The sequence below is a fragment of the Cyclopterus lumpus genome, chromosome 14 (assembly GCF_009769545.1).
Source record: "Cyclopterus lumpus isolate fCycLum1 chromosome 14, fCycLum1.pri, whole genome shotgun sequence".
NCBI lineage: Eukaryota > Metazoa > Chordata > Actinopteri > Perciformes > Cyclopteridae > Cyclopterus > Cyclopterus lumpus.
In genome coordinates, this window is record NC_046979.1 from 6,642,328 (window position 1) to 6,655,373 (window position 13,046).

General features: G+C 45.0%; 1 protein-coding gene across 2 annotated transcripts in view; it reads right to left on the minus strand.

Moving 5' to 3' along the window:
• Window positions 1-470: 470 nt before the first annotated feature.
• Window positions 471-13,046, minus strand: part of LOC117743209 (polypeptide N-acetylgalactosaminyltransferase 10-like) — a 60,339-nt gene continuing 47,763 nt past the window's right edge. Inside the window, exons 8-13 of one of the 2 annotated variants that reach the window (XM_034551035.1) lie at window positions 11,425-11,542; window positions 7,976-8,083; window positions 3,870-4,091; window positions 3,170-3,286; window positions 1,768-1,917; window positions 471-693 (exon numbers count right to left, since the gene is read on the minus strand). In XM_034551035.1, coding sequence (XP_034406926.1) covers window positions 529-693; window positions 1,768-1,917; window positions 3,170-3,286; window positions 3,870-4,091; window positions 7,976-8,083; window positions 11,425-11,542 — 880 coding nt within the window. In that variant the 3' untranslated portion in view covers window positions 471-528. The remainder of the gene's footprint in view (window positions 694-1,767; window positions 1,918-3,169; window positions 3,287-3,869; window positions 4,092-7,975; window positions 8,084-11,424; window positions 11,543-13,046) is intronic. The other variant, XM_034551036.1, reaches the window with a different exon arrangement.

Sequence of the window (13,046 nt, forward strand, 5' to 3'; positions counted from 1 at the left end):
CCAGGGAGGTTGTCAGAGCTGGAGAGACATAAGGGGATTTGAGAGGGGAAATGGAGAAGGTGGGCAAAGGTGCAATCATGTAGGCAGATGGAGACGGACGTACGGACCCAGGAGAGAAATAGAGGTTAAAAAAATAAAGAAAAAAAAAAGGGAACGAAAAGGCAATAGATAAAGCTCGAGAGAATTTGAAATAGAAAAACAAAAAGCAGAAGAACGTCAGATAACCGGCCGACAGACGGGGACGTTGAGAAAGAACCGCCGCGTCGGAAACAAACACACCTCACGCTCAAATCGCAAACCCATGGATCAAGAGTTGAGCTCAAGTCTGTCCTCCAGCTCCCGTGTTTCACCCCCACGGTATCCCGTCCTGCCTCGGTCCGAGCCCCCCCCCCCACCACCACCACCAAAAGAGAAACATCTGTCACCTCGGCGCCGGGTAAACCGGAACCAGATTTTTTTTTTTACAGCAGCAGCAGCACGTCAGGAGTCTCTGTCTCGTTTCTCCATCGTGGACGCTGCCGAGGGGCCTCAGTTGGCGGCCCGGTTGAAGCGCTCCAGCACGGTGCCGTTGGTTCTCTCGAACAGCCACTGCTGGCTGGCGGAGGAGGAGTCGCACGTGTTCATGAAGACCCGCCGCTCGCTGGGGCTGCAGTCGATACAGCTGTTGCTGACGGAGTGATACAGACTCTTATCCTGGAGGACGGAGGGAGAAACAGGGAGGATTGTCAAAAGTGAACTAAATGAAGCTTTTTTTTTTCCTCCCATATTTTCCCCCATAGACCCGACCGGCATTGCGTCACCTGGCGGCCAAGGCCACTCCTCCTTTTGCGACGGTCACTTAACGATGAAAAAAACTAGAAAAATGCCGAATGCAGTCGTAGAAACAACCGCACTAACAAGCGAGGTGTTGACGCATTAGATATGTAAATATTCAGTGTCGGTCAGTGTGGTGGATGGATAAATGGTGCCGGTTGCCGGTAATATGTCGGATAGCTAGCTAGGGGGGGAAAAAAAAGTGCACATTTTCCATGTAACTCATTGTAACCCTTTATTAATTTTTTTCTAACGGTTAGAAATTAACCAAACATTTTAAACCAAATATCTGAACTGAATGAATACGTGAATAGTCAAATATTCTGGTCCATCCCTGGTGTCGCAAAACGCTCCAGATTCAGACAAGGTCATGAAATTATTAGTCGACATGTCTATAAAACAAGCATTTGTTTAACAGATCTAATAAAATGCATACAAACTTGTCAAAGTTATAATACACGTCGATGGGATCCACTTCGTACCTGTATATAGATTTCCCAAAGCATAAAATAAGTCTTTTTTTTAATCCATCACAGTGTGGTGACGACACTTTAATCTTACCCATTTTAGCATTCTGAGCAGAATACCCCATGAATACATGTTTATAACATGCATAAATGTACTGAGCAGATATATAAGAAGCTGGTGTAGACTCACTAGATCCCAGAGGAGGTGCAGAAATACAAACGTGTTTTTGTTATTAACGGCTTAAACGCGGCAGCATAATGAGGTCCTTTGAATATCCATCAGCTCGAGGGTCGGGCCTGCTTAAACGCGCAGAACTTCACAGTATGATTAAGTAGCCTTGAAGTCGTGTACTTTGAAGCAGTTGTGTAATCAGCTTTGTTGTTTTGTACGGAGAAGAAAAAAAAACGAGAGGGTCGAGAACAAAAAGAGAGCGAGAGAGAGAGAGAGAGAGAGAGAGAGAGGGAGAGAGAGACTCTTTGCCGTTACCTTCCTGTAGCGCCACAGCTGGTTGCCCTTCATGCCGTGACAGTCGTACAGGGTGACGGGGCTGTTGTGGGAAACGGCGTCGAAGCAGACCTTTTTAGTGTGCATGGGATCGCCCACCCGGATGTCCTCTCGCCACCCGAACGTAAACACCTGCGGGGGGGGGGGGGGGGGGGGGGGGCACAAAAATCCTAGTTGTTGAGAAGCCCCAGACGGCGTCATGTGACGTGAATAACGTGGATGTTGAAGACGTGTGTCACTGGCAAAAGGCTGGGTAGTGGACCGCGAGTAGAGAAAAACATGGCGGCGAAGTCTTTTGGGGGAAATCGAAGCTGTGGCCGGAAGAAAGATGTGAAATCTGTTCATCTTCATAAAAAATAATAATAATTAATAATAATGTAAAAAAAAATAATAATAATTTAAAACAAACAAACAATCTTGTCAATCTGTGAGCTGGAGGAGCGACAAAGACTTCCTGAATGAGCTCCTCTTGTAGAAGAATATGAATAATCCAAAAAGGACAGCTGCCAGAGGACCCTCCCCCCCCCCGGTGATTTACAGCGAATCAATTTCTCGCTGGAGATAAATACAGATTGCAACTGCGACACAGGTTTAACAATGCATCTTCCGATTAAGGCAATTAAAGTGCCGGAGCTCGGAGGCGCGCCATCTCAGCTGCGGGGACAAAAGGAGGCGTTCAATCCATTAAAGTTACATTATGAGCTCGGCTTAAAGATCTTCCGCGTGAAGACGTCCTTTGGAAACAATGCAAAGATAATGAAGCGGCGTGTTGTCGTTCGTGCGCTGGTATAAGTTAATTTCGACACGGACGCTTGTCGAGGAGATGAAATACATTCACGGAGGAGAGATCTGTTAACAAAAGCCGGAGAAATAAAAAAAGTCACAATTCCTCTTGGAAATTCGCACCACTCCCTCAGCGTTGGTTCCCCATGAACCGTTATGTTTGAGGCGTTCTTACACAAACCCAGATGTGCCGGGTGGATTAAATAAGAGAAGGAAAAAAAAACCTGACGCGCATTTGATTGTAATCGGACAACGACGTCACAACGTTAAGCAGTCGTGTCTACTGCATTTTACGTATTGAGTATTTAATAGAAGTAATTATTATTGAAGTTATATTATAGAAATTATCCTCGTGACCCACTAGAGGTGTGTGGTGGTGTATCTGCAGAGAATCCCCCCCCCCCCCCCCCCCCCCTTCTATGTCTCTCGCTCATTGAGTGTCCATTGGCTCCAATTGTCTCGCCTAAACCACAAAATTACAAAATAATTTTTATTCAATACTCTTCAAAGTTCTTCAAATAAGGACCGACTGTACATTTCTGAATGTTCCCCGCACTTGTGAAAATGTGATCAAGGCCATTTGAATGTCCTCGCCGCTCACCTGCCCGTGGCTCCAGCTCACCTCGGTCCGGCCCTTGGCGCAGCTCTCCAGGCGGACGGGACTCCCCGACACGACGTGCTTGCTCTCCAGGCACATGCCGTTGCCCACGTTGCGAATCTGTCACAAACGGGGACCCAAAAAAGGACATTATGCACAAGTATGTTGAGGCAGCTTATTTCGGGGAGGCGATAACATTCAGATTATCCTCCGATTGGCGTAAATCTCTCCTCCCCGAGTGCGGAGTCGGAGCAGATTTCCAGGCGGCGGACAGACGGGATTATCGGAGCCAACTGGCCAACATTTCCTCGACAGCCTCATCAGTTATTTTAGAAGAAATAATCCAGACTCTTTTGTCTGATGTTAAATATATAAAAATATCAAAACAAAAATAATCAACAGCATTTGAGCACAGCTTGGCTTGATAAATGACGATTGATGGTGATTTTTTTGATTTTTTTTATGTCATATGAAACAAGAACAAATGAATCAAAATATTGACATTTAGGTTTCACAACTTCATTCCGAAACGACTGACTGAAATTGCTGTTATGCAACAACAACCAATGAGGAAGAGATCGAAACTCTGAAAAACATATTCAGGGAAAAAAAACGACATTTAAAAAAAGGGAGTCGAGAGAGAAAGAGGCGCTTGAGCCCCCCCACTGTTTAGTCTTGTGTTTGAGGAACCGACCGTACGTACCTCCCCCCACGCGGCGGCCGGAGGCTCCACCGGAGGGTAGTGCTTGGGCAGATCCCAGGCCACCTTGCTCATGAACCACTTGAAGTCCATGCAGTTGAGCCGGTTCCTCAGCTCCTTCTGGGCCGTCATGTCCCCCGCGGACAGGTGGCGGTACTCGGGCCGGCGCTGGTAGATGTATTCGGCGTACTCATCCATCCACACCTCCGCCACGCGTTTCAGGTTCTGAAATCAGAGGGGTGGGGGGAAGCCGGTTTGTTAAAACGCACGTTATTTTAAAAAGACAAACTACAAACAACGGACTCTGCAGTGCAAACGTCACAGCGGCAACGTTCCCACGACTGCTAGGAAAGAAAGAATGAACGGGGGACTACAGGTTCTGGTTTACTGGGGTCACAGACGTAGACCAAAATATCTTCGTAGCGATCCGGCTCATTCAGTCCTAAAATAAGAACAAAATTGTTTGGCGAAGTAGAACTTTTGTAGAGTAGTGAACTCTCTATAAAAGATGTTGTAGAAAACCAGTTTGACAGCATTAGAAAGCCCTCCTGAAACCAACAGTGTCAGAGTCACGTGGAGGATATCTTAGTCATGATACTCCTCCTCTCTACTTATGTTAATATGTGGTACGAATGCCAATGAGTGCTGACGCTAAATGTAATTGTCATGTTAGCACATCTCCGGGCTGCCGGACATCACGCAGCACAGACGAAGGCGTCATCCCGCCGCCCCTTGATGCTTGAACTCATCCGACACAACAACACGATCAAAGGGCCGGTCGTCACGCAGCATCCGTCATCGGGTCCCGGGAGGCGAGGGATGAAGGAGAAAAAAAAATAAAAAGAGAAAACAAAGTCAACTTGTCTCCGGTCATGAAAGCCGCCTCGGTCCAGAACTCAATTACTTGCTAATGTACAGGGCTGCTTCTTGAAAGACAAAAGTCTCTTGGCCTCCTTTCCCTCTGACCTATTACATCTCTTGAAACGGCGATCAGGACGAGGAGTTTGCTTCATTTTGAGCGGGATGCAAACCCCCGAGACCGGTTTGTCGGACCGGAGCGAGGAAACACAGAAAAGCATTGTTCAAGCCGAATCCCTGGTCTTTCCTGCACCACTCGGAAAACGTGTGTAACATCCTGTGTGTGTTTGACGTGATATTTCACTCCCGTGTATTCGTCATAAAGTTCCAATAGAGTGTTGGAGGAAGAAGATACAGAATTTCTTCTTTCTTTTTTTTTTTTTATAGAAGCAGTATCACTTCGCATCAGCTTTGTATCTCAAATGCACTTTTTTGTCTCTTCTTTCATCTTTCAGGGCCTTTTTATGACTGCGTTTATATTATGTCGGCCAAAATGTGTGCGAAAGATTATGAAAGCATCTAATTTCGGAATTAAATTGAGTGGAATAAAACAAACAAATAAATATTAAATAAAAATGATGAGCAGGTGGCTGAAACTGTAAACAATGATGACTGCAGGGCAGACAGCTTCTAACCGGCCCTTTAAGCTCAGACAATTGCAAACATGAAAGATTTACACTCGAGGAAATGGGAAATCCATCCATCGGAAGCTTCTTTTTTTTAGGTGCAGAGCGGTTTAAAAAATTAAAAAATAAAGACGGAGCCTGGGTCGGCCCCTGAGGAGCGTGTCTGAGAATACAGATGGTCGCAGCCTTGGAGGTATGGATGTTGGAATGAATGAGAATACAGGTTCAGCGAGCCTCCCAGGAAAGTATCAATATGAGTTGTGCAAAAAAAAGGGAAAGAAAAATCCCTCCAGCTACGAATACACATTCTCTCACACACACACACACACTCTGTAGCCGTGCTCATTGCCTGAAGCCAAAAGTGGGCTCCCCAGGTGAAGTGTACTTCCTTCCTTAGCTCACAGATGTGGAACACTCTCTCACACGCACACACAATGTGAATGTGTCTGGAGGGCCTTTGTTGTGTAATGACCTTCATGCACACTCAGTGAAAGAATGTATAATTTATTTATATATGTTTTTCTTGCCATGAAACAGTTAAATGGATGAAAAATGCCCACAAAATCTACAGTTGATATCTTGATATGGAAGCAGCACTGAGAAAAACATGTATACATGGGTTTTATTCACCTCAGGCAAAGGACGTTGGACCACGGTGCACCATCACCAAATCTAACACTAACCAACCTCTTTGAAAAGTACGACAGAATACCCATAAAGCTGTGGGGCAGTTCTTTTTTAAAAACAACAGCATAGACTTAAAGTCAATGCAGCGGACAACAAAATACGGACTATTCGGCTTCATTCACACTGCAGGCGGATGATTATTTTGGTGCATACGCGACTCTGATCGGGTTTTTTTTTTAACACAAATCACAAGGCATCTCATCTTTTGTGCCACTTCCACACGTGGTCCCATATGAGGGCAGCTTTTTTCCCCCCAACCTTTTCATGCGACCCGTCACTCTCGATGTTCACTCCGATCCCACAACTCCTCGGCTTCCACCAAAACCACTTCACTGGATTACTTTTCGTTTGACAGTGTGACGTCTTTGTTCGGGGTCATTTCAGGACTGGGACCAGTTATCACTGGAAACTGATAATGGCCAAATTAAAAAAAGAAGAAGAAGAAGAAGAAAAAAAAAAAAAAGGACCTGAGCAATAAATCCGATTGAGCACCACCTTCAAAAGCACCCGCTCCTACATGTTCCATAATACGACTCCGCTGGGACCAGAAACCTTTTGAAGCGCTCAATCCGTTTCATGTTGCTTTGCCATACGTCGGCGGAGCAATTTGCCTCATCTTCACAGGTCCGTAGATCGCTATGGAAACCCAGGCCGACAACAAAAGGGCAGAAGGAACCTTTTTAGTTCCTTGAAAAGTAGTCCCTGGGGATCATCCATGTCTTTCAACCCGTCTGTTAAAAATCTGTTGCCATGATGTCATCATTTAGATTTGTCGTGACACATCCAGAGGTGACGGAGCGCCTTCATTATTCCTTTGGTCGTATTCGTGGCTATTTTATATGAATGTCTGTTTCTGGCTCTTCAGCTGCTAAAGGCCTCAACATATATGCGTTGACGGTGTCCGTCTGTTGTTCGGTGCCGTCTCATCCATTCGTGACTGATGCCCAACAAACACGGCCCTCAACTAAAACAATACGTTCAAAGGAAAAAGGTCCACTTTTTAAAAAGGGAAGGACGCAGGGGACTTTTCATAATTCCTCACGGTCTCAGGGGAGGGGGAAGTATGCCGTTATTATTAATCCGTCTGCCTGTTCGCCATCAGCATTCAGCGCAGCCTCAGCGAGGGCTAATGGTCAGTCCGACGAGGCGAAAACAGAGACCACGAGGTTTAATTACACATTCAGCCAAGACAAACAGAGCCAGGTGTCAAACTGAGTCATGCATAATGAATAATGTTCAGCTTTTCTGTTTTGTATTCCTCTCGCGGTGTCGAGTGTTGACGCTCACGTTGAATGAAAAGAATCTCGAGCTCGCCATTTGAGAACTGTAAGTCGTATATATATTGAGGACACGGGGGTTTGATTTGTACCCACAATGCAAAGTCAGACAGCAGACGGCTGATGGAGCCTTGTGCCGATAGGCTGAAGCAAAGATAAGGGGCGGGCCTAAGGTTCAGAATCCGCTGTGTAAAGTCGATGGAAACAAAAAGCCAAAAGACACCAAGTTATCGAATCACGAGCAGCCGTAAAATAACTTTGCCTGATCTACAATTTATGATGTTATGTATTAATGAGCGAGTGCATCCATGCAGTGCTAGTTTGGTTTCCTTTCAGTCTCAACTGGGTTTTGATCTATAAGTCTTGTAAGTGGCGCTTCAGGTAGCCAAAACATTTGAAAAGACTCAAAACGCGCCCATTCTTCTCAGGCGGATCCACGGGCATCGCTATTCACGGATCAGATTAGGAACTACTTTAATTTCCGACCATCAGAACGAAAAAAAAGAGAATCTGCTAATTGCTGCTTGCCTCGACGCATTCAATGGAAAACATTTTCGCTGAGATATTTTGCAACAAAGCATGAAACAAAGGCAACAACCCAGACACCTTTGGGCGTCCTTGTGTCCACATTAACACGCTATAAAACGAGCCGAGGACTCACCCTGGCCAGGCTGACCCCACCGGGAACTTTGTAGGGGACGTACTTCCTGTAGATGTGCCCTACCCTGGAGCAAGGGGTGTCCTCCATCCGGCCGCCACACATCCACACCTACAGAGAGAGAGAGAGAGAGAGAGAGAGATAGATTAGGCAGTGATTAAAAAAGAGACAATGTCAGGTCAAATCTGGCGTTTGTGAGAGTGAACCGTGTGAATATCAGACGAAGTCAACAAATCCAGAGAAGATGAAACAAAGAAAAAGGCGAAGCGTGGGAAGACGTTGTGAGGGAAACAGCAATGCGGAGCGAACAAGGTCAGGATGTAAAGAAAGGGGAGGAGTGGGAGGAGTGGGAGGAGTGGGAGGAGTGGGAGGATGGCGGAGGGACATGAAGCAATGCGTACCGTCAGAGTAGAGACGGTACAGTCAGACCCCGTGTTAAAGACCGGATCGATGTTATGTTGGGTTAGATTAAATAAAGAAAAAGCTTGACGGATTGCAGATGTTATCAGATGTTATCTTCTTTGATGGAAAAATGACTCCAAAGTGCACGTGTTTGTGGAAAATGCATCAAAGGGAACGAGTCAATCACGTTCAGCTAGATGACAAAGACTGAAATTGGATTTGTTACGCTTACTTCTGAAAGGCAGCGCCGCTTCATAACTCCACAGAGTGTGTGAGTGTGGACGTGTTCAAAGACAGATTTTACTTTATAATCGTGAACAGAAGGTCACACAGCAAAAGTGTGTTAGAGATAAATAAAAAAAACATTAAATACACATTTGCACTGCAGACATCATTGAAAGTGTGACACAGCTGAGTCTTGCTTTTTATCAAATAATAGTAATCGTTGAAAACTGTCGGTGGAAATCACCAATTTGACCCCCTTTTCAACTCATTGTGCAGTATTCTCTATTATGCGAGAGAACCATATCCAATGTTTTTACTGTGAAGCACAAGGCTTGTGTTCTGGGTTCTTCGTATTCGTACCTTGACCCATCTCGCCACCTGTGCAGCACACCGTCCTCCACAAGCTCCCCTCACCTCGCTATGCCACTCCGACTCCTGTCGTGACCAGAATCTCTCAGTTCCAGTTGGGAAAGAACCGCTTTCGATATAATCTACATTTCTCAAGGCTGGAGACTTTGGCCGTCTCTTTTCAGGGTGTCCGATGATGGACGTAGACCGGCCGCCAGGAGCTCAGCGGGTCGATAACGCGAGGGAAATGTTGTTCGTTCCCCCGATGGACTTTCCTTTTGGACTAATTTCCCGTCAGTCTGTTGTTATTCTGCAACACTCCCCTTCCCGATCGCCCAGAGTGGACATCAGCTGGCTTCCGTTTCAATTCCATTACTCCTTGTCGAGTTTGGATAACAGATTGAATCCACCCTTCTCCACATCTCGCTGTAGGGGAAGCTCTGACCCGCTGCGTCGATCCCTCCCATCGTCTTCATCCCAGACCGAAACACTTGAGCCTAATAACAGGGCCGCCTCGCTGCAGGCGAGCTCCGGAGTTTGAGTTCAGCGCCGGTCGGATTAAATTGAAAGTCTCATCGCTCGCGTCGAAACACACAGCCGCCACAATCGGCTCACTTCAAACTCGGAAAACTACGTCACCACGGCACGGGACGGCATTACATCTCTTTTAAAAACACAATTACAACGTTATGCACACCGTTATTAAATGCAATGAAAATGGTGCAAGACAGTATTCGACTCATTTGCGTAGGCGTGTTTAATCTGACTTTTTTCTGACTGCCTGCACTGCGCTCATATGGCAGTTACCGCTGATATCAGCCTGCCACGTAGACTGCGTGGAAGAAGTGGACGTTGTCATGGTGATGTCACCCATTTTTTTTTTTTGTGGACTGCCGTTTTGAAGCCTTGAGTCCGGCAATTTGACCGTCGCTATCTTGGATTACGGCCGTCGCCACGTTAGCTTTTTGCAACCGTTGAAGGGAAGCGACCATATTCTGGTAGCGTCAGCCACCTGTCAATCAAAGTAAGCCCGCCTTGCTTTATGGTCTATTTGACTATAAATGGACCATAATTTACTAAATGAACATCATGCTGTATTGAAGAAGACTTGAAACTAGAGATTGAAGCCATGTTTACTGGTGGAATAAATCAAGAGAGAAGTAGAGTCATTTTCTCATAGACTTCTATACAACCAGAGGAGTCGCCCCCTGCTGACCAGGAGAGATAATTGACGGTTTAAGACACTTTCGCATCGGCTTCACTCGGCCCGGAAGCGTAGTTCCCAGTTCCCCCTCAGGTTGACACCGTGTGCTCTGTCAGCACTGTGGACGCTATTAGCAGCTAGCAGCTAGCACTGCCACCATTTCGTCTCAAGACACGTCCATATTTGCTTGTGTCGTCCGACCCGGCCCAGACTCTTAACGTCATGTACGTGAACGGTAACGGGAGAATCCAAAATGTAGAAGGTTCTTCCTTGGTCCACGCGACACCCTTCTACCCAAGTTTCATGACAATCCAGTTGTTCTTCCGTCATCCTGGCGCATAGCCTCCTTGCCGGAGGCAATTAGCAAGACAGAGTAACACAACGCAAATGCATTACTATGACGACGCAGCAGAAGGTGAATATAATACAAACGTCTAATCAAATCAAATTACCCGCCAGTGGCCTTTTGTGCCTAATTGAGTGAGACGACACAAGTCCTTACTCCTTCAAACCTGAATTAAATTATTGTGACGGGCCGTTTTTGTCCGTCCAGAGAGCGCTGACGGAGGCATCAGGCGGGGAGACTCATTCTTAACATGCTGGCAGAGTCGCGGGCGGTTACGGCTACGCGGTAGAATAATTCATGCTGAAGCACCAGACAAAAGCATGATTTAATATGGTATTCTGAGTATGATTAATGTAGAGAGTCCTCCATGCTGCGCAGTATGTTCAGCTCAAACGACTGAAACAAGAGCGGAAACCGTAATGAGGAACGTCTCATGGGCTCAACATTATTTGTGGGTTTTTTTCTGCAGCTATTTAGTTGAATAGCTGCGGATAAACAAATGAATCATTAGGAGAAACACGCAGAACGCACCCTCCTTCCCTCCTTAAAAAGCAACAACACAGTGTCACAATATAGACGCGTTCAGATGCATCTTGGCTCTAAATGAGGAGTTGCTCGTGAACTAGAAGGAGCTCTGGAAGAAACCAGGACGTACGTATAAGATATAAGAGCATGTGCCAATTCAAATAAAAACTATTTAACACACAGCAGATGGTGATAGAAATCTAATCAATAAATGAATCAAAGTCAACTGTCCCATAGGGAACTTACAATAAAGAAAGTTCACCAAATTTAAATATTGCTTTCTAACCAAAGAACCCATAGTTCATAGTGCTCATTATAGTTTACATATGTATCCAATAATAGTATAACATCAAGTACAATTATACAGACTGACTATTACCTATATGAGGAGGTGGTATTTACCTTGAAGGAGATCTCGTACTGTTCTCCTCCCCAGATCTCCAGCCCCGTGTCGTATCCTCCCAGCTCCCAGAACCACTTCCTGTCCACAGCAAACAGTCCACCCGCCATCACCGGAGACCTGCGGGACAGCGAGGATCACACGGTCACGCCCCAACTCAACCGGGCACACAAAAGGAACAAGAAAACCAAACTGTTTCGCCTTTTAGTGGAGCGCTCCTCTCGCCATCTTTTTATCTCATTTCTAAGATTTCATAAGAAAACTAAGACACAAGCAGACACAAACTGTATTTATATATGTATATATATATATAAGTAAGGTTTGTTCCTCTGCCAAACTATTTTTTAGGGGGGAATGTACATCCTTATGTGTCCAACGTCTCATCCCTTCATCATTTGATTCTATTGACGATCGTGTGAAATTGTCATATGTGGCATATCAATTGTGGAGTTATGTTATGTTTGACCAACTAATTCTTATCAGGTGGCTGTGTGTGGGTGTGTGTGTGTGTTCTCATTGTACAATTACAAACTCAACAGTTCACTTCATAGTAAACAGTACATCAACATTTCAGACACGTGCGTCATCGCCGGCAGTTATGTGACATATTGCATTGTGGGGATTTAGATGTAGAAAGTTGTGAACATGCTGCATTTCACAATACTTTTATTTTATTTTTTTTTGCATTGTGTTTTTTTCTTTCTTCAGGCAAAATGAAAACGGTAAAGTAAATATAGTGCCAGGGACAGAGACTGTATGTTGGACTGTCAGAATAGACAGAGAACAGTGAGGAGAGGAATAATGCAAAAGGAAGATCCGGATGTGTATTTGTGTTTCTTGCTTATTCGATATTCTTGCAAAAATCCAAATGGGACATTTGTCCACGGGGGAATAGTCACATTTAAAAAGTTACCCAGTTCATGGAGTTGTGTGAAGCAAAATCAAAATAAATGGCGCTGAAGCTGGTGAACATGAGGATTATTCAAACCAGTTTCTGCCTAAATCACCAGCAGCCGCAGGCTACAAATGTTTGCCGATTAACGTCCCTGAACCGCTGTTACATATGAAGGTTAAATATTATTACTGGATGTTTTTTTTCTTCTGCCTCGAGACTTTTATAATCTGCGAACGACCACGTGGACATTAATCACCGTCACGTGACGCCGGCAGCTTACGCCGGCTTTCAAACGCACAAAAAAAAGTAGAGAAAAAGAGTGACACGTTGAAACAAAAACACCAGAATTCATCACAGTGGAAGCATATGATTATGAAAGCTGCTGTTTTCACTTGACACAGCAGTAATTAGCAGAGGTGGCGGACGGGGGGTAATTACTGACCTCTAATTAGCTTTGACAAGTCTTGCTAGCTTAGCTTCTACAGCTAACAGGGCTGAATTTCAATTTTTAATAGTGATATTGAACATTTAGATGTTTTCGAACCAGTCATTGTTTATTTGATATAAGAGACAATCTTGTGTATTCATTTTAGTATTTACTTTCCCCTTTATCACGGAAAAATACTTATTCTATTACTCAACGTGTTATTGGAATAATGTCACCCGAAGCCTCAGCCGGATTCATTTCCTTCAGTTGATATATTTATTCGTTTAAGATTTATAGGAAAT